A 25,643-nucleotide genomic window follows, 5' to 3' on the forward strand; every position below is an offset into this window, starting at 1 on the left:
TGCATTGGTTGAATTTATGAGTAGATGTGAAAATTCCGCTTGTCACTTTTAAGACACTACATGGTCTGGCACCGGATTACAATAGTGACATGCTAAACACATACTGCACTGTTAGGGCCTCTCAGATCAGCTGAAAAAGCACCTCTGGCTGTTCCAGAGTCTAGACTGAAATCTAAAGGCGATTGGGTCTTTTCTATAAGGGCCCCTAGACTCTGGAACAGCCTATCACAGAATGTCTGAGATGCTACATCTGTGCATTCTTTTAAATCTTACCTAAAAACTGATTTCATAAGATGGCTTTCAATAATATTTTATCATTGTGAGTTTATATTTTGCTTATTCTTTTGACTTCCTTTATTTATTTTTTATAATATGTTTTTTATATATTTATGTATTATTATTATAATGTATTTATATTGTTATTGTGTGTAAAGGACTGTAATTGAACTAGAAAAGCGCTATACATATAAAGTTATTATTATTATTAAGGAAAGGACATGTGTGAAAACTGTGATGCTGAAGACACCTTCCTCTTTTGGTCTGCATTACAAGAGAGCACTTGAAGCAATGATGATGTCTGATGAAAGTGTCTACTACAAGGAAAATGTAGTAACTTGGCACCAAAACCAAGATGATCGAGCCAAAAGTGAGTCTATCTTTCTCATTATTGTTTTATATATTTTCTTTTTCAAGCATCATTGTACAATAAAACACAGACTTATCGGGGCTGTAGCGGGTGCCCAAGCTGGCATGGGGAACCAGGCATTTAGGTTAAGTTAATGTATAGTGATCTCAAACGTCTGATGCCCCGGCCCAATATTGTTCAGCTGACTCTAGGCTTCACATTCTTTTGTTTCTTTCATCCAATTAGGGGCCCTGGTGATATCTTCTTTTTTTTAATAGAATTTGGGGGTTTGCATACAAAGAATGCAGCATCACTCCAATGTGAAGGCTTGAATTACAAACAAACTTCACACTTTGCCACTTATAATGCTTTAGGCACATTTTATTTTATTACATTTGTATTCCTTTCAAGTGTGATTGTATGCAAACTTTAGATGCAAAGCTAGTTTTCACCAAGGGTTGACATTATGTATACTAGTTTTTAATTTCACTCTTTGTCAATACTTTTTCTAAGCAAAACTGATGTGGCTGTTAGACATGTGTCTCTAGTCAGCCTAATGGAGAGGAAGTTGCCAGCCTAAAGGAGAGGAAACCAAAGAGTCATCCAGCTACAGCCCCCAAGAAACATCACTCAGAAAACCTCCAGTTACTTAACCACTGCTGACTGAAGTCTGTTTTGTAATGTCCTTTTTATTGTTCAGGAAACAATTCTTACACGGAATGTGCAAGTCATTTCCTTCTGGTTTTTGGGTGTGCAATAGCAGGTAGAACAGATGTCATAATATTTGTGATTGATTCATTTATTGATTTATTCATAATGTCAGCATTCAAATGTATAATTATTTTCCAGCTGTTAGGATAGCTTGCTTGGGGTATCTCATTCAAATGGTATATGGTTGGCTGTCACCTCTAAATTTGGTAAAAATTTGCTTCCAAGATCAATTACATAAAAAGGAAGAATGAAAAATTATCTATTCTGGTCACTGGTAAGGTATGAGCTCCCTTTACCAGGTCATTTTGCTATTTTATTAGGATCAAAACGTATAAAGATAAAACAGCGACATACTTTTTTTATAGTTAGAAATAAGGTATGAAAAAAAAGGTAATCACAGTTCTCATGGGTATCCCCACTTGCTCCATATTCTCCATATTCTTTTTACTTCCTTTTTTTTTATAATATGTTTTTTATATATTTATGTATTATTATTATAATGTATTTATATTGTTATTGTGTGTAAAGGACTGTAATTGAACTAGAAAAGCGCTATACATATAAAGTTATTATTATTATTAAGGAAAGGACATGTGTGAAAACTGTGATGCTGAAGACTCCTTCCTCTTTAGGTCTGCATTACAAGAGAGCACTTGAAGAAATGATGATGTCTGATGAAAGTGTCTACTGCAATGAAAGTGTAGTAACTTGGCACCAAAACCAAGATGATCGAGCCAAAAGTGAGTCTATCTTTCTCATTATTGTTTTATATATTTTCTTTTTCAAGCTTCATTGTACAATAAAACACAGACTTATCGGGGCTGTAGCGGGTGCCCAAGCTGGCATGGGGAACCAGGCATTTAGGTTAAGTTAATGTATAGTGATCACAAACGTCTGATGCCCCGGCCCAATATTGTTCAGCTGACTCTAGGCTTCACATTCTTTTGTTTCTTCCATCCAATTAGGGGCCTTGGTGATATCTTCTTTTTTTTAATAGAATTTGGGGGTTTGCTGTTGCTTACTGGCGGGCAACTGTCCATTTGGGATTGTAATCAAGTAATTGATTGTCAGCCTGGTGCAATGTTTGGTGTCTACCCTAGCTAGTAGCATGGGCATGCGCAATTTACATTACTTGCGGGTGTGATCAGTCTAACTGCAGTATCCTAGCCTGTTCAAAATGTGCAAATGTCTAAAAGAAATTATAAGAGTGAGACCCAAAAAAGAAAACAGGCTGAAAGAGTTTTGAGACACAGAACAAAAAAGCACTGCTGGATCTATCATAAATACTGGAGGGGAGATTGCTCTTTAGCGTTTAAGGAGCACACATACAAAGAATGCAGCACCACTCCAATGTGAAGGCTTGAATTACAAACAAACTTCACACTTTGCCACTTATAATGCTTTGGGCACATTTTATTTTATTACATTTGTATTCATTTCAAGTGTGATTGTATGCAAACTTTAGATGCAAAGCTAGTTTTCACCAAGGGTTGACATTATGTATACTAGTTTTTAATTTCACTCTTTGTCAATACATTTTCTAAGCAAAACTGATGTGGCTGTTAGACATGTGTCTCTAGTCAGCCTAATGGAGAGGAAGTTGCCAGCCTAAAGGAGAGGAAACCAAAGAGTCATCCAGCTACAGCCCCCAAGAAACATCACTCAGAAAACCTCCAGTTACTTAACCACTGCTGACTGAAGTCTGTTTTGTAATGTCCTTTTTATTGTTCAGGAAACAATTCTTACACGGAATGTGCAAGTCATTTCCTTCTGGTTTTTGGGTGTGCAATAGCAGGTAGAACAGATGTCATAATATTTGTGATTGATTCATTTATTGATTTATTCATAATGTCAGCATTCAAATGTATAATTATTTTCCAGCTGTTAGGATAGCTTGCTTGGGGTATCTCATTCTAATGGTATATGGTTGGCTGTCACCTCTAAATTTGGCGAAAATTTGCTTCCAAGATCAATTACATATAAAGGAAGAATAAAAAAGTATCTATTCTGGTCACTGGTAAGGTATGAGCTCCCTTTACCAGGTCATTTTGCTATTTTATTAGGATCAAAACGTATAGAGGTAAAACAGTGACATACGTTTTTTATAGTTAGAAATAAGGTATTATTATTTTTTTTGTGATATGGCCTGCCAATCACAGTTCTCATGGGTATATCCACTTACTAATGCTGTGAAACATACTACTGCAGATTGTGATGTACAAATAAAAATCATTTTGTCACAGTTCTAGCTACACTTTTGTTACAAAACTCTGAGCGTCCGTATTTTACATTGGCAAGTGTTATTAATGATTTGCATGATTCCAAATATCAAGTTAGCTACAATTATGCAAATTTGTATACAATTACAAAAGTAATTATAAGTTTGCAAATGTTTTTTACAAGACTGCAAAACTTTTTCCAACTACAAAAGTAATTCCAAGTTTACAAATATTTTCTTACAATTGTGCAACCATTTTTACAACTAAAACTTATGTCGCTGTTTTACCTTCATAAATTGTATTTTTAAGCATAACTGTTGGGGAGATGTCCTAAAAAAATTCACTACCTCCCAGCTGCAACCTCGCAGATTTATTGACATTGCTAATTCTCTGCATTCGTGATGTTTTCAGAACCCTTCATTTTTTAAAATATTTAGCTGTCACAGCCTTGTTCTGATATTAATAACTCCATCAACATTAAGCAAAACACGTTTTTAGAAATGTTTGCAAACTTATTATTATTAAGGAACATAATACACATATCCTAGCAGGATGTTACAGTCCCCAGCAAAGCTGGTCACAAATATACACATATTACCATATCTTCCACGTTTTAAAATGTTTGAAAATACACTAAATGTTGTAAATAAATTATACAATAAATACATTGTCTACATTTGAAGGTTAGACAGCAATTTTGAAAACAGTGAAAGCAGGTCACCAAGAAAACCCACAGTTTCACTGGTATATGCTGTTTTTAATCAAGGCAACTAGATGTAACATTATTTCCCCTTCATTCAACCTCTATCTGGCTTTTTGTTTTTCAGAAAGTGATACCTTTCCCAGAGTGGCGTCAAATGTTGCCGCTCCTCAGTTGAGGTGTTGGAGAGTTACTGTGTTAACCCTAGCATGTCTCTGGGCTGTACTGATGGGCCTGGGAATTGCTTGGGTAGTGTTCTGTGAGTATAGAATCACATTACTGTTCTGAGTTCACATTAATACAGTGTTGATATGTGCTGTGCTGGCCTGACTACTTACTGTATCTACTGTGTCATAGTCCCTGGAACACTGCTGAAAATTAAAGGGGCTACACAAATATATTTTGCCTTGCAATATCAGAAAATGGCCATAATAGATATGTAGTAATAGTTGAATGACAGGGTTTCACAACAGTGTTTTGTATAAAAAGCACATTTTATAAAGCAGAATTTCTGTTGGCCTGAAGAAAGTGCATAATTTTGTATTAGCAAATTGGAAAAGCTCTTTCCTCTCTTCCATCATCTTCACTAATGTTTAAAATATCAAAAAATAGTTTACAAGCTAGAGTGGTCTTTTATTGTGGCCAGCCTAAGGCACACTGGTGCAATAATCATGCTGTCTAATCAGCATCTTGATATGCCACACCTGTGAGGTGGATGGATTATCTCGGCAAAGAAGAAGTGCTCACTAACACAGATTTAGACAGATTTGTGAACAATATTTGAGAGAAATATTATTAGAACTGTGTGTACATAGAGAAAGTCTTAGAACTTTGAGTTCAGCTCATGATAAATGGGGCAAAAACTAAAATTTTGCATTTATAATTTTGTTCAGTGTATATTAAGGATATAGCTGTTAAACATCAAAGACAGTACAGTATGTTTAAGGACTTTTCCACATTGTGAAACACAAGGAAAAAATAACTCTCTTCTATTCTTCTAAATTATTTACTTTAGATGCTTCCAACAGGATGAAGAACAATATATGCGGTAAGAATATCCATTATCCAGAGATCATTGCACCTTTCAAAAAATGCTGGTCTCTACTGTACAGTTGTTTATAAAGTAATAGGTAAAGAAAATAGTAGGTAAAGAAAATAGTAGAATTGTTTTCAGTTAGATTTTTTATTTTTCCAAAACATGATTAGGATGTTGTGTCAGCAATCTCTGTATGGTATGTTTCTTCCTGCAGGAAAGAGGGCACATGGATTTGGGAAGTTTTGCCCATTCTTTATTGTAGATCCTCCCTATCTCAGTTAGCTTAGTTTGAAAACAATCGGTGAACTGCAGTCTTCAGATCTCCTCAAAGTTGTTCACAGTCTGGGTTTGGTTGGGCCATTCAATGACATTCGACAGACTTATTCCGAAGCCTCTCCAGCATTGAATTTGCTGTGGGTTGCTGTCGTGCAGAAAGATGAATCTTCATCCCAGTCTGAGGTCATGTGAGGTCTGGATAAGGTTTTCTTAAGGACCTTGTGTATTTTGTTCTGTTCATCCTTAATGCAATCGGGACCTGTCTCCTGGTACTTCCTAGTGAGAAACATTCATGAATTTGCTACAGCTGACTCAACTAATCAAAGAACACAGGAAGCCTTAGAAATGAATTTGGAGTGTCATGGCAAAGGATGTAAGGGAGATATTAACGTTTTTATTTTTTCACAAGTGGGCACACATTACGTTATGGGGTAATTTGCTTAAATTGAAGGACTGCATATTTTGGGATTCAGCAGTTATTAGGTATTGATGTTCTGTGTGTTGAACTAAGCCTACCACAACTACATTAAGAATTATTCCAAGACAATATCTGTGGTAAAAGTATGTGAATCCATTTATAAGAAATGAAATCTATGATAGTCTATTACCGTACAATTTATCAAAATGTACAAACAAGCAATCCTCAATGCAAAAAGGTTAATTCAATAAGCAATTAAAAACAGCTATGATGTAAGGAGCTTTGCTTGAAATTAACCTACTTTTGGTTCTCTGAAGAGAACAAAACCTCATATTGGAGTGAGAAATAATTTCCCTTGGTTATTCCATCTTAAGAATGCAATATAACTGTCTCACTAGATAAAATGCTCTGCAAAATGACCCAAAGAAAATGGAGATGAGCCATTGGTTATGTTGCCTCTGAAAGCCTGTGTTGTGGTGCCTGTGTTGTTGTGACAGATATGGCTGTGACCGGTGAAAAATCTATAGGAGAGACATGCAAGTTCCCCTTCGTATTCAACGGGGACACGTATGACTCGTGCACCAGTGATGGACGGGGCGATGGTAAACTGTGGTGTGCCACAACCAGTAGCTTCGACGCAGATGGTGAATGGGTCTTCTGTCAAAACATTGGTGAGTAACTCTGTGGTAAAGGAATGAAAACCAGTGAAAGGAATGAAAACAATAAACCATAGTCAGTAATAAGAACCACTCACAATTATTATAAATTGCATTAATATATTCAATAGTTTATTGTCCAAACACAGTTATAAATTAAAGCTGCGAGCAGCGTTTCAGGGGGCCAAGCGGGGCACAGGAAGCATCTCACTGCATGCTCTCACTAGAGAAATGTTTAGCAATTTAAAAATGCCCAATGCCGCTAGTAGTCAGGATGTCAAATCAAAGGAGAGGAAATCAAAACAAAACAAAAAGACCTTGAAACCAGAAAAGGAACCAGGCAGTCCTAGTTCAGGCGATTAGGAGGGATGAATATTGTAGTGGCTGGCAGGTTTCAATTCCTGGTTTTCTATGTTGCAGACCGTCTTTAATCATTACACTATTTAAACAGCAGAATGCTACTTTTACCTCAGCCATTACATTTTTGTTGAAATAGCGTGGACAAAATAACATTTATTAACGGAACTAAAGAGTAGTCTTGCACAAAGACTATATAGCTAATAGCTATACATCCTACTTATAACGAAAACAGTGACTCCAATCACTTCATGGCTGATTTGTGTCTTTGGAAAACAATAACAGTATTTAAGGGTCACGTAAAACGATTCTTCTCCTAAACAAATGAGAATCATGGTATTACATAGGGGATATATATTGTTGTGTGAAGGGTGAAATGTACAGAGTGGATATACATATCTGAAATACAATATTTGGAACATCTCAGAGGGGAAATGAACCATGGTCAGAATATTGCAGAACAGGGATTTCCCCACTACACCACAGGGGCTACAGGTGGCCCCTACAGCTCTCTATCCTCTCCAAATGTAAATTTTACAATAAGTTACAATTTTGCTGCGATAAAGTTGGCAACAAAACATTTGTAACGGAACTAAAGTGTACTGTAATACAAAGATTATTATAGATGGCTAGCTATACATCCTACTTATAACAAAATCATTGACTCCAATCACTCCATGGCTGGTTCCATTCTTTGGAAAACAATAACAGCATAAAAGTGTCACGTAATACAATTATTCTTGCAAATAAATGAAAATCATGGTATTTCACATATGTATTGTTGTGTGAAGGCTGAAAAGCACCTAGTGGAAAAGCATTTATGAGATACAGAATTTTGAACGACTGAGAAGGGAATCGAACTGGTGTCACAACATTAAAGGACCGGGATGCTCCCACTACACCACAGGGCTGCCTGACAGACTGAATAGTCTCACCGGGTTGTGATCTATAATAACCGAAATAGCACACACCGATGCATATTTTGAAAATCCACCAGAAAAATTTACAATAATATAATTTATTAAGACAACAAGACAATGGTCCAGTCGTCCTTTACACCAATTGTCATCCAAATCCATTCAGCTGGAGGAAATGTCGTTTAAGTGTGTTTTGATCAACAGCAAAATCGTGAGAAACATCGGCTATGTTTATAGCGCCCCCAAGCGGTATTTCTGTATCGGTTTTCCTGTCCATTCCTAGCAGACATATTTACGAGTATGATTCGTTTTGTAGCTGTTTGATGTTCCATTTGGGTTTAATGGACGTCTAAAGTCATAGACCCGCCCAGCTCAATTTCATTCGCTGATTTCGGGCCATATTGTTTGAGAAATCAACTTTCCTTATATAACATTTAAAGATAATGGTTTAAAGGTCCTTCACACCAAACGGCATGCAAATCCGTTCAGCTGTCCCGGAGGAGATGTTGTTAACGAGTTTTTCACAGAAGTCAAAATGGAGGCCATATTGTTTGAGATATCAACTTTTTTTTATATAACTTTTAAAAACAATGGTCCAGTGGTCCTTTATACCAATTGTCAACCAAATGTGTTCAGTGGTTTTGGAGGAGATGTTGTTTAAGTGTGTTTTTATTAACAGCAAAATCGTGAGAAACATCGGTGATGTTTATAGCGCCCCCAAGAGGTATGAGACTTTTTCTGTCCATTCTTGAGAGACACATGTACTATTATGTTTCGTTTCATAGCTGTTTATATAATCCATTTGGGATTAATGGACGTCCAAGGTCATAGACCCGCCCAGCTCAATTTGATTAGCTGATTTCGGATGTACTATTTGAGATATCAACTTTCCTTATATAACTTTTAAAGAGAATGGTTCAAAGGTCCTTCACACCAAACGGCGTGCAAATCTGTTCAGCGGTTTCGGAGGAGATGTCGTTAACGTGTTTTTCACCAAATTCAAAATGAAGGAAAATCCAAGGGGCAAATTTAAAAGACCCCGAGACTTTTTTGGTCAGCATGAGAAGGGGTATATCTGGAACTTGGTTGCATGTCTCTACGACATTCGGTTCATGAGATCTGAGCTTCACTTTTTCCATTTTCAACTGAGTGCTACAGTGCCACCATGAGGAGTATGGGTACCATGATGGCCAAGGTCCGATCAGGCAAAGTTTGGAGCGTTTTGAGCCAGAGGGGACCGAGGTATGGACCTCTGAAAATGGCCCTGGAGAATAATAATAATTATAATAGTAATAATAAAACGTACAAACATAAGAGGGTTCCAGCAACTGTGTTGCTTGGCCCCCTAAATACATTAAAAGCAATGAATTACTCTGATGCAACATTTATCAGACATCCAATACTGCATGACAGTCCTCAGATTCTGTGGGAACATCGTGTTGCTGGAGATCTCATCTCTCTCCTGCAGGGTGTACATTAAGTTGTAACCGGTGATGTTGACATCATGAAGTGTGACAGATCATCACTCAAAGCCTGGCTTCTGCCAGATGCACAGTACACCATCATTTGGCTCATGATCTTTTGGTTCCACTACAATATTATTTGTAGCTGCTGAGTATGATGAGTATGGCCATCTTTTATTTTACATTGACCTTATGTAGTTTACTTGCAGTTTGCACAGATACTGGCTCTCAGTGTAGTTTTAGTTTTTTTACTGCTGGAGTCCTCTCTGCACATTCTTCATTATATGAAGATTGTAGACATTACAGATTAGCCAACTTGCTAAACACCCTGCCCATTATATTTTGAGTTTGTAAAGCTTTGCCATACAAACAAAATGTGGTCAAAAATAAATTTAAAATATGGACGGTTTCAAGGTTACATGTTGGCCTATGGTTTCAATATAAACAATATTTGCACATTTGTATAAGTAAAATAAGCTTAATACACACACACACACATACTACTGAGAAGTGATTATTGATCATTTGTATTGAGCATTTATACACCACAAATTCCTTTTGTTGAAATGCTGTTTATAGAAATATTTATTTTATGGCATCATCTATTCCAGGATAAGGGAGTGGGTTTGGGAGGGATATCCTGGTCATCCTCAGTAACCTGGTTCCCAGCATTCAACCCAAATCCCTCCCTGACCAAATAAACACCAGGAGATATACAGATGTGACAGAATTATATCCTCCTTTTGTTATATAATTAAATGTAAATGTTCAATAGTTTGTACTTTCCACTTCAAGGTCAGTGGAAAAATGTCCACTCCAAAATGTCAGACATTATTTCCCATAATGAAAGCTGAATCAAAACCTAGAAGACATGTCCATGGATTATAATCTACTAAATAATTTAAAACATTGAATTCAATTTCTTCCCTCTCTTTCTTCTAGCTCATTTGGAGTTCTTCAATGGATCATCGTACTATTTCCCTGAAGACAAACTGACCTGGGAACAGAGTCAATATGCCTGCATCCGTGAAGGAGGACACCTGGTCATCATAGAGAGTCAGCAAGAGCAGGTAAGGAGTAGTGAACAGTAAGATAATGTATCATAATGTATGAAGTAATGAACAGTAAAATTATTTACCAATGGGTAACTAGGAATGAAAAGTAAGATAATACACCATGAGGTATGGAATAATGATCAGTAAGATAATGGACCATGAGGTATAGAATAATGATCAATAAGATAATGTACCATAAGCAGGGCTTGACATTGGCACCCACACGCCAAATGCGGGTAGAATTTGGCTGTGGCGTGTAGCGCAGTCACACTTACTAGCCACTTTGGCGGGTGGCATTCTGTATATCTATTCACAGGGTTTTTCCTGTGTATAGGCAACAGCCATCCCAAAATCTCGCACCACCTCTGAGTGTTGGCATGGTAAAACAGGCAACCTTGCATGCAGGACCACACGGGTCCAGATTACGGGGGATGAGTAATGTCGGGAAAGCAAGTAGATCCTAGTTTTCTTTTACACCCAATCAAGTCAAAATATTATATTTTAACTTAATTACCTCAAACTACATCTAATCCGCAAAACCATTTTTTTATTTTTCATGTGACTTCTAGTAGCCTAAAATTACTGATGTATTTTTAAAGTAATAAAATAAAATGTCATTCCCCAACAACAAAATGGTGGCTAGTGAAAATGTTGAGTGGCTAATAACTTTGGAAAACCACTAGCCACAGTGGCTGGTGAGCAAAAAGGTTAATGTCAAGCGCTGACCATGAGGTATGGAGTAACAAGTAGTAAGAAAATACACCATGAGGTATGAAATAATGATCAGTATGATAATGTACCATGAGGTAAAGAATAATGATCAGTAAGGTAGTGTACCATCTGGTATGCAGTAATGAACAGTAAGATAATGTACATGCATCCTACATATGTTTGAGTTAAATATCCACCTGTAGATTTAGTTACATGGTTCTAAAATGTTAAAGTCGTCCTACTGGTGTTTCCCTCTACATCATCTTTGTCTCTCCTCCATAGGAGTTCATTAGAAAGAAAGTGGGAAACACTGGCAGTAATTACTGGATTGGAATGACAGATATGAAGGTGGAGGGAGTTTGGGTCTGGATGGACAATACAACCCTTAATGACAACATCAAGTAAGGACATGTTTAAGGATTATTGGTACTATATATATATATATACACACACACACACAGTCAAATATAGTATCGCACTTGTCCCCCGGGAGAAGTTGCTGTCTCCTCCGGGAGAGGTCGCTGTCTCCTCCGGGATATGTCATTGTCTCCCCCAGGAGAGGTCGCTGTCTCCTCCGGGATATGTCATTGTCTCCCCCGGGAGAGGTTGCTGTCAAGCAGTTTTTTCTCTGGCTTACATACTGTAATACCAGACATGTTGAATTTAGATCATCAATTTACTGCTAATAAATTAATCAACAATTAATCAGTTTGTTTGATGGTATTCAAGGTGTAACAAGTTAATTAAAACCCTTGCACAAAATCCTGACATTATACCCTAAACCACGAAACTTAACATCTTACCAATAACCCCGAAGCCTGATAAAGGTATAGTCCTTGACTGGCAAATTTTCTTCAGGTTCTCATGGTTTAGTCACACACACACACACAAACACATTTAGTCAATCAAAGTGCAGTTATAACCTTTGACTCAATTACAAACACATTCTCACAACAATAGAATAATTAGTTAAAGAATATAGTTTCATAACCAATGTTTCCTTCTGTGGTTACATACAGTATGGAGTAATGGTTTATCTCCTCTCTGTTCCAGGTACTGGGACCTAAACATTCCATTGAATTACAGTGTATTTCCAGAACCAAATGACGTGCCTCCAGGTGAAGACTGTGCCCAAATGGGTCTGGGCTGTTCTGATCGAATCAGATGTTGGTTTGACATTGCATGTGATAAACCATCTAAGAGAATCTGTGAGAGTCGTGCAGCCAGATAATCATTCTAAATGGAGAGTATATTACATTATAACCAGCAAAAGGCATTTGGTAGTATGTAGTGACACTTTCACAGGCACAGATAAGACCTAGTCCTGGAAGAAGCACAGTTAGTAGAGATAATCTATATTAAGTGCTTTTAGTCCAGGACTAGACATGTGTGCCCAAATTTGGATGTTAATCCATTAGTTAATTGGTACATTTAAACTTGTTTTGACCAGTGTTTTGATTTTCGATATTGTACTTTCTCAACATATCCAGCTGGATGTTACATATTGTACTTATATGGAAAGATGGATACGTTTTCATAATATTGGGGATCTGATCTTGATAATAGAACATTTATTATATATTGTTTGATTTATTAAGTTAATCAATTTTCTCTGTCATATTATTTCTATTGATGGTTTAGCATGTAATGAACCTAATTTCAATGAATTTAACTAGTTTTGTTATAGCTAACTAACAATGGGATAAAATGTTTCAATACATTTTTCTAAATAAAAAATTTGAATTGTCCTGTTAATTCCTTCACTTCCTAACCTGTGCAACAGTCAGTAAATAAAATAATGAATACATGCAAGTGATAACTCATGTCTTGCATAGTAACGTGAAAAATTGCATCAAAGCATTGTTTTAATTTACCACATCAGAAACATATTTACATATTTAAATGAATACAATTGACTCCATATTGTTCGCAAATTCAATAAGCATTTCACCAAATAACATGTCTTATTTTTATGGGGCAGCTAAAACAATCAGGTAATAGAAAAAAACGTACATGAAACTTTAAACGTAAAAGTAACATACCGTACGAAGGTTTTTAACTCCCCTTTGTTCCTGTTGTAATCCAGGAAAACGTTGGGCTTCTTGTCCTCCCTGATTCTCAAATCGGCATCCCTGCACAGTGTTGTCATCTGTAGAAGTAGAACAGTGTTTGAATATTGGTGAAGGCAAATTTAGTGGACAAATTATTCCTGTCCTTGGTATGCAGGAGGCAACTCCGTCTTGTTCCTTCTGACTTTCACCACCATGTTCATTTTCTTTTGGAGCAGCTCCTGACCAAGGGCATAATGGATCTTGTATCTGGTCTTGTATCACGGTTGTCGTAGTGAATCACCCATGACAACACGTGAAATTTCTGGATTTACATAGGTGCATGAAAAATTGCCAGACCAGACTAGGTATCCCATAACCTGGTGGTAGATATTAATCTGGATCTGTAAACACCAGACAACTGGACATTTGTCCAGTCAACCTCCTTCCAGTTGTCTTTGGAAATGTGTCGTTTCTCGTTGGTCATGTTTATCACTATAGTTTTGATCGTTTCTGTCAGGGACTGATGCTGGGTATACAGGTCAGTATGGTCAGCCTCCTGATGCTGGGTATACAGGTCAGTAGTTTGGTCAGTCTCCTGATGCTGGGTATACAGGTCAGTATGGTCAGTCTTGTGTGGTGTTCATATTTTTGTTATTCAGCCAGAGTCGTGGGTCTGGTGGACTTTTTTTTAATTAAACACAATAAAACTATTTAATGTTAAATTATCAACAGATGTTTATTTCATCCCAATTACAAGCAATATAAACAGAATAAATGGTAAATTCTTCCCCTTTACCTTTGTTAGATCACATTTATGAATTAAGTCCTGCATACTCTTTAATCATGGAATTGTTGTAGAAAGGCCAAAGGTACAGTGTTAGAATGCCAGATAAAAAACTGTCTAATTAGTTTAGGTTATACTAATAAGCACGAACCAGGCAGGCAGGCAGGTGTAGCTAAACAGTTTTTAACTATCAAAATATCATAAATAGCTGTCAAATTACGTGAAGGTTAAGTGGTATTGGTGCATTCAGGCAGCTGGGAATTGGGAAAGTTCCCATTTTTATTTGTGAGTGTTCACATGGCGACAACAAACAGGCGATGGTATTGACAGTTAAGGCTAGCTAGCCAGATGTTTAACATTACCTGTTACAAAAAAGTAAACCGCAAAGTATCCTTTAACATCACAGTCACTTACGCTAATTATTACGACCTAAATAAACAAATATAGTGCCTTATTTGTTATTTTGTAAAGCAAGTAATTTTTGTTTTTTAATCTTCCACCACAAACGCTGCCAGGTTGAGTGATGTCAAACATAACATTACTTCTCCAAAGTTTTCTTCTTCCTAGTTGCTCATGAATGCCCCTTTCAAAACATAGAGGTTTGATTCAGTTAAGCAAAAAATAAGTCAGCTATCTATCAATCAATAACTAGCTAGCTTGCATACCTGCATGTAGTCCATTCTTGTGGTTGTTCTCAGTTGCCATCAAAATCATCAGATCGTGATAGTGATTGGTTGTCCATTGGGAGATCGTCAGTCGGTGCGAAATATGATGTGACTTCTAAGATTGGTATAAGACAAACTTTACACCCAAACTTATGAACAAAAAAAACAACTGATGGCCGCAAGTTTTCAACAGTAGCAGGGGCACAAAGGCAATGGTCACCATAGGACGTACAGTTATTTTTAGGGCATCACGGCCAGAGTGAGGGGCATCGACCATGGCCATGGCTGTCGTGGCCGTTGTGATATTTATACCATGCTTATGGGTGTACAAATCATTAAAACTAATTTTTCAACCACTCCACAGATTTTATGTTAACAAACTATAGTTTTGGCCAGTTGGTTAGGACATCTACTTTGTGCATGACATAAGTAATATTTCTAACAATTGTTCACAGACAAATTATTTTACTTATAATTCAATATATCACAATTCCAGTGGGTCAGAAGTGTAAGCACACTAAGTTGACTGTGACTTTAAACAGCTTGGCATTTGAAGCTTCTGATAGGCTAATTTACATCATTTGAGTCAATTGGAGGTGTACCTGTAGATTTATTTCAAGGCCTTTAAAACAAATCAATCCCAGAACCTCTGAAGATTGAAAAGATACGGAAGGAAACAGGTACAAAAGTATCGATATCCACTGTAAATCAGGTCTTATATCGACCAAAAAAAAGCCTGTCTACAGTTTGCAAATGCACATTGGGACAAAGAATGTACGATTTGGAGAAATGTCCTCTGGTCTGATGAAACAAAAATTTAACTGTTTGACCATAATGACCATTGTTGTGTTTAGATGAAAAAGGGGGAGGCTTGCAAGCCAAAGGACATCAACCCAACCATGAAGCACGGGGGTGGCAGCATAATGTTGTTGGGGTCATTGGCTGCAGGAGGGAATGGTGCACTTCACAAACTAGATGGCATCTTGAGGAAGGAAACGTATGCAGATATATTGAAGCAACATCTCAAGTTATCAGTCAGGAAGTTAAATCTTGTGAGCAGAACTGAAAAAGCAGGTGTCAGCAAGGAGGCCTAGAAATCTAACTCAGTTACGCCAGTTTTGTCAAGAGGAATGGGTGATAATTCACCAAACTTACTGTGGGAAGCTTGTGGAAGGCTGCCTGAAACATATAACCCAAGGTAAACAATTTAAAGGCAATACAACTAAATACTAAGTTTATGTATACTTCTTCCCCACTGTGAGTGTGATGAAAGAAATACATGCTAAAATAAATAATTCTCTATACTATTATTCTGACATTTCATTTTATTAAATTAGAGGTGACCCTAACTGACCAAAAATAGGGATTTTAAATAGGATTAAATGTCAGGAATTGTGAACAACTGAGTTTAAATGTTGTATTTGGCTGATGTGTATGTAACCTTTCGACTTCAAGTGTATAACAATTTTAATTAAGATCATGTCTATTACTTTTTGTCCCCAAAATCAGACATCTGTCACATTCAAAAAGCTGATAATGGTTCTCAAGTGACTTACATATAGTTTTGAAGTACAATTTAGATTACCACTGTTTAAAAAAAACTGCATGCACATATGCCTCAACAAAGGGCCCAGAGAGAGGCAAGCTTTGACCTATGAGACCTATGAGAGGCAAGCTTTGGATCTATGTTTCCTGAAGTATAATAAACCATCAGTAATTCATATACAGAATCATGTGACCCCAGGGGATTGCATATATCTATGTCATCAGTGTACAAAATCACCTGCAAAGCAGAAGGTTTTACTGAAAACAGTGGGTGGGATTTGAAAAGGCTCCCATCAATATTGTCATACAAAACCCATCTTTGTTGCAGCTCTGTGGATTGGTGTTGATCATACAAAAAATTAATTTGGGGTATGTAGTAAAAACCTTTGTTTTTGATTGCAATAACCCTTGATTGACCCTTGATTGACCGCATATATGTAGTGGCCATCATGAAGAAAGCATCCTGAAAATTGTTCAGCGTTGCCAGTTCTTCCTCTTGGAACTCCTCCATAATGTCTGAATGTCTTTCGAAGATCCTCTTCATTGTGTCCCTCAAGGTGTTCAGAAGAGCAATTTGATACTGCTGGACTCCAAAGACAATATGGTTGACGCTTAAAACATTGTCCATCGCCAAGTACTAGCATAACCCTTCTCAAGAGACCCCTGAACAAGTTTTCGACCAAAATGTTCACTGTCTTAGAACGAGAATGTTTGATGTTCAAGGGTCAGAATTTCATTAGGTATCACTCAAAGGGTAATACAAGCCCAAGCATTGGACATTGATTTGATCCTTTCGTTTTTCCCTCACTTGAGTGAGACAATAAAATAATATTCTGAATTATAGCCTAGCTCTAAAAGCACCAAAATAAAATCAATTAAAAATAGCTGAGTATAAAAATATTTCTAAGTAAGATTAAGTGTGAAACAGGTATGCAAAAGATCAATGGACATCAACACAAACAGTGGAAGTTCTATACATACACACATATACATATATACAGCTCTGGAAAATATTAAGAGACCACTCCTAATTTTTCTTGAATCGGCATCTCTACATGTATGGCAGCCATTCCATTCCAGTGTCTGTTAAATTCCAACAAAGGCACACCTCATTTTACTTAATGAGGTACTGATTAGGTTTCCTGAACCAAATCTAATTTAATAAGGAAAAGTATAAAAACCACTGCTGTAGTCATCACTATCCTCTTGCAATAGGATCAGCTGGATAGCAAAGAGAGTGCAAGTAGTACCCTAGAGGTAATTCAATTTTTTTTTTATATTCAGCATGACAAAAGATTTGAAAAGAAAAGGTTTGAGTGAAGAAAAGAAGGGTTAAATTCTGGCTTTACTGGCAGAGGGATACATTAAGCGTCAGGTTGCTTCCGACCTGAACATTTCAAAGACGGCGGTTCATAAGAACAAAGTCAAGCAACAGCCATTGGGGACAACAAAGCTACAGACTGCCAGAGGGTGCAAACGACTGTCCACTGAGCAAAATGACCGTCAACTCATTCGCATGTCACTCAACAACCATAGGATGACCTACAAAAAGATTGGCACGGTGAGGATGGTTTGAAACAGGCTATTATAGGGGCAGGGCTGAAGTCGTGCAAAGCTATAAAAAAGCCCTTCATCAATGAGAAGCAAAGAAGAGCAAGGCTGAAGTTTGCAAAAGACCATAAGGATTGGACCGTAGAGGAATGGAGTAAGGTCATCTTCTCTTACCAGTCAAATTTACAGCTAAATCCTAGGAAAAAACCTGTCTCTATTAAGATTCTGTATTATTTTTGATGGTATTTTAGGGGGCCAGTAAGAAGTTTTGTGACTTAGTAAGGCATTATCCACCTCCCAAAATGACTGCTTATTGGGACTCGTATGAGAGACGTGCTAATTGCTAGAGCATCTGAGCACAAACAAAGTGCCTATATGCACGACCCTGTGGTCTGTTGTATTGATATGCAAAGACAATAGGGGCATGTCCAGTTAGGGCTGGATCTTAACATAGTGGATCTAAAATGACACCATAGGAACACACAGCCCCAACAGTCTGGTGTGCATTTAGGCTTCTTGGCTTAGTTGGACGAGTCAAAGTATGAGGGCGTGACATTTTTCACAAATAAAATTACATGAAATTACAGAATATTTCAAGAATGTATTCATTTCTGACCACAAAAAAGGGTGGAAACAAAGCCTTGTTTACAAAGGCAGCCCAATTACGAAATGTTTCCTCTAATTGGTCTTTTAAATTATTACCATTTCACATTTACTGGAGGCAAAGTCAACTCCTTCCTTGAAACCGGCAAGCTGTTGTTGGGCAAGTGGGTTTAACTTTGTAAATCCTGACAACTATGTGAGGGATCCTTTATTTACCTTTTTTTAAGCAGTCAATTTGCCGACACGCTTACCTAGAGACTTAAAGGAGCACTTAGGGTAAAGTGCCTTGCTCAAGAGCACAGATGTAATACCATATCATCTCAGGGAATTGATCAGGGACCTTTTGATAAAGTAACTGGTATAATACATTATATAATACATTTGGCGGTTCTTGGTGAGGAGGGGTGTCCATTTTGAGGAATAGGTGAATCGTGTCATTGTTTAATTCCAAGCTTTCTACTCTTAATCTAATGTGAATAATCACTTTCCGGCAAACACACTGCCTTGAATTGTTACATTTTCCACACAATCCATTATTCAACTCTGTCCCAGCCTGGAACAGCTTTTGTTAATTGGGACACTGTTTTAATTCAGGAATTTGGACAATGCTATCAAGGCTAATTCCAGGCTGTGACAGGGTTGAATAATGGCTTGTTGTGAAAAGGCTCCATGGGCCTTCAAGAACAACTCAAGTTGAGCATCAGGTCACTCAAAAATGTATCTAGGTCATTTCCTTTAAGCTTTGTTTAAAAAGGCAGTCCAATTCTGATATTCTTCCTATAATTGGTATTTTGAATTATTACCATCCCACACATTACCATTTCACAAGGACAAACCTATAACCCTCTCCCACATACAAGCACAACCCTCAACTGGACAAATCTATAACCCCTCCCCACATACATAAATAAACCTACCATCATCTTCCGCTTATCCGGGGCCGGGTCGCGGGGGCAGCAGTCTAAGCAGGGATGCCCAGACTTCCCTCTCCCCAGACACTTCCTCCAGCTCTTCCGGGGGGACACCGAGGCGTTCCCAGGCCAGCCGGGAGACAGTCCCTCCAGCGTGTCATAGGTCTTCCCCGGGGTCTCCTCCCGGTGGGACGGGAACGGAACACCTTCCCAGGAAGATCCCTCCCCACATACATAAATTACCCACAACAGGACAAATCTTTAACCCATCCCCACATACATAAATAACCCACAACAGGACAAATCTTTAACCCCTCCCCACATACTTAAATAACCCACAACAGGACAAATCTACATCGCCTCCCCACATACAAAAACAGCTCTCAACTAGTCAAAATGTTGCACCTTACATATATATCTTTGTTAATTTTCTTTCACAGTCGACTATTTTTATGCTCAGTTCACTGTTCTTATTTGTTTTTACTTACCTTGTTCCTTTTGTATTGTATTGATTATTGAATCAATGGCCAGAACAAATTTCTTGTTTGTTGTTAAACTTACGTGGCAATAAAACCCTTTCTGATTCTGATTATTGTTTATTTTTGTTTGCTCCGACTGGGGACTCTATCGTTCTACTGGGGGACTTCAACGCCCACGTGGGGAACGACAGTGACCCCTGGAGGGGCGTGATTGGGAGGAACGGCCCCCCCTGATCTGAACCCGAGTGGTGTTCAGTTATTGGATTTCTGTGCTAGTCACAGTTTGTCCATAACAAACACCATGTTCAAGCATAAAGGTGTCCATCAGTGCACGTGGCACCAAGACAACCTAGGCCGGCTGGCCTCGAAGAGATTCTGGCAAACCGTCCAGCGCCTCAGGAGAGGGAAACAGTGCCCTACCAACGCTGCTTACAGTAGAGGTGGGCAGCTGTTGACCTCAACTGGGGATGTCGTCAGGCGGTAGAAGGAATACTTCGAGGATCTCCTCAAGTCGCCGTCACATCTTCCATTGAGGAAGCAGAGGATGAGGGCTCAGAGGTGGACTCGTCCATAACCCGGGCTGAAGTCACAGAGGTAGTCAAGAAACTCCTCGGTGGCAAGGCACCGGGGGTGGATGAGATCCGCCCTGAGTACCTCAAGTCTCTGGATGTTGTGGGGCTGTCTTGGCTGACACGCCTATACAACATCGCGTGGCGGTCGGGGACAGTGCCTCTGGGATGGCAGACCGGGTTTGTGGTCCCTCTTTTTAAGAAGGGGGACCGGAGGGTGTGTTCCAACTATAGGGTGATCACACTTCTCAGCCTCCCCGGGAAAGTCTATGCCAGGGTTCTGGAGAGGAGAATACTGCCTATAGTAGAACCTCGGATTCAGGAGGAACAGTGTGGTTTTCGTCCAGGCCGTGGAACACTGGACCAGCTCTATACCCTCTACGGGGTGTTGGAGGGTTCATGGGAGTTTGCCCAAACAATCCACATGTGTTTTGTGGTAAGTCAGACTGGTTCCCAGTGCATGTTGGACTCCGGCAGGGCTGCCCTTTGTATGTTCATAATTTTTATGGACAGAATTTCTAGGCGCAGCCAGGGGCCGGAGGGTGTCAGGTTTGGGGACCACACGATTTCGTCTCTGCTCTTTGCGGATGATGTTGTCGTGTTGGCCCCTTCTAACCAGGACCTTCAGCATGCACTGGGACAGTTTGCAGCCGAGTGTGAAGCGGTGGGGTCCTCAGTCGGAAAAGGGTGGCTTGCCCTCTTCAGGTTGGTGGAGAGTGCCTGCCTCAAGTGGAGGAGTTTAAGTATCTAGGGTCTTGTTCACGATTGAGGGAAGGATGGAACGGGAGATTGACAGACGGATCGGTGCAGCTTCTGCAGTAATGCAGTCGATGTATTGGTCTGTCGTGGTGAAGAAAGAGCTGAGCCGCAAGGCGAAGCTCTCGATTTACTGGTCAATCTATGTTCCTACTCTCACCTATGGTCATGAACTTTGGGTAATGACCAAAAGGACAAGATCCCGGATACAGGCGGCCAAAATGAGCTTTCTCATCAGGGGGGCTGGGCGATCCCTTAGAGATAGGGTGAGAAGCTCGGTCACCCGGGAGGAGCTCAGAGTAGAGCCGCTGCTCCTCCACATCGAGAGGGGTCAGCTGAGGTGGCTTGGGCATCTGTTTCGGATGCCTCCGGAACGCCTTCCTGGGAAGGTGTTCCGGTCCCGTCCCACCGGGAGGAGACCCCGGGGAAGACCTAGGACACGCTGGAGGGACTATGTCTCCCGTCTGGCCTGGGAACACCTCGGTTTCCCCCCGGAAGAGCTGGAGGAAGTGTCTGGGGAGAGGGAAGTCTGGGCATCTCTGCTTAGACTGCTGCCCCCGCGACCCGGCCCCGGATGAAACGGAAGAAGATGTATGTATGTATGCTCAAACTGCAGTGCTATATGGTGCTAGTCATATAGGATTAGGAGCTGTACCGTTACATAAACAGTCCAATGGACAAAACAAGCCGATTGCTTATGCAAGTCGCTCACTGACTGCCACAGAGAGGCGCTATTCTCAAACTGAACGTGAAGTTTTGGGATGTGTCTGAGCCGTAGAACACTTCAGAACATACCTTTGGGGAGGCAAGTTTATATTGCAGACAGATCACAAACCTTTGAACTATATGTTCAATCCAGAAAAGGCAACGATGCTACTACCACGAATTCAGAGAGTGGGAATGAGACTGCCCCCTTTTGAATACACCACTGAACACATTGCAGGAAAGTGTTATGTTGCAGACTCACTCTCTAGATTGCCTTTGGCGGTAACAGAAGACAACGAAAATGTCGACACGTACATGGAGAAGGTACTTTCACACATGATGTACCAGCCATGACACTTGATGCCATCCAAAAAGAGACTCAAGAGGAAGACACGCTGTGACAACTTTTCCAAATTGTTCAAACAGGACAATGGCCAACACAGATATAAGAGGAAATGCAACCATACAAAAATGTGCGTATGAATTATCTACACACAATGGATTGATCCTGAGAGCGCACAGGACGGTGTTACAAAAAGGTAAAATTAAACAAGCAATGAACATAGCACATGAAACTCATCAAGGAGTAGTGAGAACAAAACAATTCTTGGGAAACACGTTTTATTGGCCAAATATGGACATCGAATGGTCAGATATTGCAATGCATGTGTACTGAATCAACCTCTATGTAATGTGTAGGGCAGGTTGTTTATCATGTTGTCCTGCCCTCTTGTGGTCCTGGTGTGATGTTGTCTTGTCCATACCATAGTTAATTAGGTTGATGTCTAACACCGGTGCTTCACTCCCAGCTGTCTTGTGTTAGTCTCGTTATCTGTCTATTTAGTTCGCTCCCTTTGTGTGTGTTGTGTGGATCATTATTTCATGTCACTGAGTTTTTTTTGGTGAGTAGTTACATTATTTTAACTGTGTTGAATGTTGGATGTGTAAGACGCGGTGTCGCGCACTTTTATTTCTATCAGTTAATAGTTATAGTTTTCCGTTCGTTGTTCGGTTTGCTTTCATTTTTCAATAAACCCATGAATGTGAGACATGCCTGCGCCTGGTTCCTATCCTGCACTCCACAACTGTCGTTACACTCTACATGAAGATCAACCACTACAACCACTGGTGTTACCTCCAAGACCATGGACAAAGCTCGGAATAAATCTAGTTGGTCCAATAGGAAATCAACACATACTGACAGTCATTGATTATTATTATTCTTATCCAGAAGCAGTAGTGATAACAGAAATACACTCACAAGTAGGGATGAGGGAGCTGTTGAAAATCTTTGCAAGATTTGGATACCCCCTAGAGGTTGTCTGATAATGGTAGACAATTTGTGGCCAATCTTTTCGAGGATTTCTTCAAAACCTGTGGAATCAAACACATCAGAGCATCACCTTACTACCCCAAAAGTAATGGGAAGATTGAGTGTTTCCACAGATACCTGAAGAAGGCTGTCCGTGCAACCAACTGTGATTGAAAGAACTGGAAAGAGGAATTGCAAAAGATTCTCATGTCATATAGAACAACTCCTCACAGAACATCTGGTGAAACGCCAGCCTACCTTATCTTTGGAAGGGACATACGCACAAAGTTACCAAACGTGGAGAAGGAAGGAAATGAGAAATTGTGTATCAGAAAGCACCATGATGAATACAAAAACAAGATGAAAGAATATGCAGACAAAAAACATTGAGCAAAGGAACAATTTCAAATGGGAAACTTTGAAAACAACAAACTTGACTCAAAGTAGAAAAAATTGTCAAAGAAACACTTCTGACAAATCTTTTGAAGTGGTGAACATTGGTGATCAGGAATGTCAAACACCTTCGACATGCGCCTTTACCAGTGGATTTTGACATTCCTGAATGAGTAACACCGAATCTGAACTTAAATTCACCATATAAATATAATACAATTTTTTTTTCCTTGAATTACTGAAAACTAAATTATACCACAATCAAAGGTAAATGAGCTTTAAAGTACTAATCTGGATTGTACTTGGTAGGTCATTACTTCTCCATCACTGACACAGATGGGTTCACTAATTTTATTCCATCAATAACTGGTACTGAAGTTCAACTCAAACCTATTTAATTCCAACAGATAATCAGCCAAGGTCACAATGAGTTCAGACCAACAGGACATATTGACAGGAGACAGTGTGACACTGACCTTCTGGACGGAGGTTTTACTGGTACAGACACAGACAAGACTCTGAACCAGTAGCTACAACCTCTGGATCCTCCTACACACTCAGACAGGTCAGTGTCTCTGATGGAGGATAGTACAGGTGTAGAGCTGGAAGAGGAGACCCTGTCTACTACACCCAGTACAGTGAACCAGTCCACATACAGGTTACTGGTGAGTATAGCATAGTTTTCTTATAATTGTTTCCTGACCAATGTTTTTAACATAATTAGGATGTTAATTTGTTTAACTGATTGATTGCATCTGAAATAATATGAGTTGTAAGAGGTTGATATTTAGAAGGGGAGTGAGGATTCTTCAGAAACCCATTTCTGACTAATAACAAGTCAACCACCAAACCTCTAAAGATAGTTAACCGAAGCTGACTGTGGTTTTCACACATACCTACATTTCCTGAGCAGCAAAAGGTTTGTGTGTGTTTCCGTGTGTGTTTGTCTGTGTGGGAGTGCATGTGTGTAAAGTTTGGGGTGGATAAAAATGTCTGCTTACTGCCTGAGGCTTAGAGAAACATCCCTTTTCCAACAGTATACTAACAACTCCATGCAGGCATGTTAACACTAGAACTGCCTAATGAAATACAGAATTTGTTTGTTTTAAATGGTTAATGAGTTTCAAAATATACAAGAATGTGTTTGTATTGAAGGTCATACAAAAAAAAAAACACTAAAAAAGAATTCAATAAAAAAGAGGTCCGAAATGAATAGTATTTATCTGGGAGTATCACGCATTCATCCATTGACATCATGTATTCAACCAGGGGTGATTAGCGCCTGGGTACCATTTGGGTACCAAGGCTAAATGCCGTGGGCTGTTGGCAGATTAAGTCAGAAAACGGGGGGAAAAACAGGTAAATACTCTCTAAATACTTTTCTGTTCGTCAGTTTAGAATTCCGACAACAGAACAATGTAATATATGCCTATTTAGGAAAAGTCATGGAAGGGGAGGGTGTAGCTTTCAAAATGGTAGTTTTATTTTAATCACAAACTCAAACGCCAATTGGCATAGGCATTTGGCGGTTCTAGTGTTAAAGTACAGTTGTGCTCAAAAGTTTGCATAACCTTGGTAATGTATGTAGCATTTTTAAAGAAAACATGTATGACCAGGCAAAACGTTTTTTATTTCTTATGGGATTCACCTTCAACTTTAGGTTCTTACAGAATGACACAATCATAAAACAAAACATGGCAACCAAGACTTTTCTTTTTTTTTCTTTTCTTTACTGACCTTTGTTCAAAAGTCTGCATAACCTTAATAGTTCTTAATACTGTGTGTTGTCTCCTTTAGCATCAATGACAATGTGCAGTATTTTGTAATAGTTGTCTAAGAGGTCCCACATTATTGCAGGTGGTATAGCTGCCCATGACCTGAAATGCTTCCAGGTCATACAAAGTCTTTGGTCGTCTTGCATGAACTGCACGTTTGAGATCTCCCAAGAGCGGCTCGATGATACTAAGGTCAGGAGACCGAACAATTCTTCTGGCAGTTTAGACAGAACTCTTTCTTGGTCTACCTTGGCCTGGTATCAAGAGGTTCCCAAATTTCCCACTTCTTAATAAGTGATTGAGTACTGATTGGCATTTGCAAGGCTTTGGATAACTTTTTATATCCTTTTCAATCTTCATAAAGTTCCATTACCTTGTTGCGCAGGTATTTTGACAGTTC

At 39.0% G+C, this 25,643-nt stretch overlaps 1 protein-coding gene across 5 annotated transcripts; it reads left to right on the forward strand.

The window, feature by feature from the left end:
* Positions 1 to 546: 546 nt before the first annotated feature.
* On the forward strand, positions 547 to 12,899 carry LOC105006822 (C-type lectin domain family 6 member A-like). 5 transcript variants are annotated; one of them, XM_029117524.1, is made up of 9 exons: positions 547 to 646; positions 1,326 to 1,388; positions 1,969 to 2,076; positions 4,383 to 4,514; positions 5,271 to 5,303; positions 6,483 to 6,656; positions 10,321 to 10,448; positions 11,427 to 11,545; positions 12,198 to 12,899. In XM_029117524.1, the coding sequence occupies exons 1-9, from the start codon at positions 568 to 570 to the stop codon at positions 12,373 to 12,375; spliced, it is 1,014 nt and encodes a 337-aa protein (XP_028973357.1). In that variant the 5' UTR covers positions 547 to 567; the 3' UTR covers positions 12,376 to 12,899. The 5 variants fall into 5 exon arrangements, with proteins under 5 accessions (XP_028973357.1, XP_028973358.1, XP_028973361.1 ...); XM_029117525.1 differs by lacking the exon at positions 1,326 to 1,388; XM_029117527.1 differs by lacking the exons at positions 547 to 646; positions 1,326 to 1,388 and adding an exon at positions 1,448 to 1,615.
* Positions 12,900 to 25,643: the final 12,744 nt, after the last annotated feature.

The sequence above is a fragment of the Esox lucius genome, chromosome 24 (assembly GCF_011004845.1).
Source record: "Esox lucius isolate fEsoLuc1 chromosome 24, fEsoLuc1.pri, whole genome shotgun sequence".
Taxonomy (NCBI): Eukaryota; Metazoa; Chordata; class Actinopteri; order Esociformes; family Esocidae; genus Esox; species Esox lucius.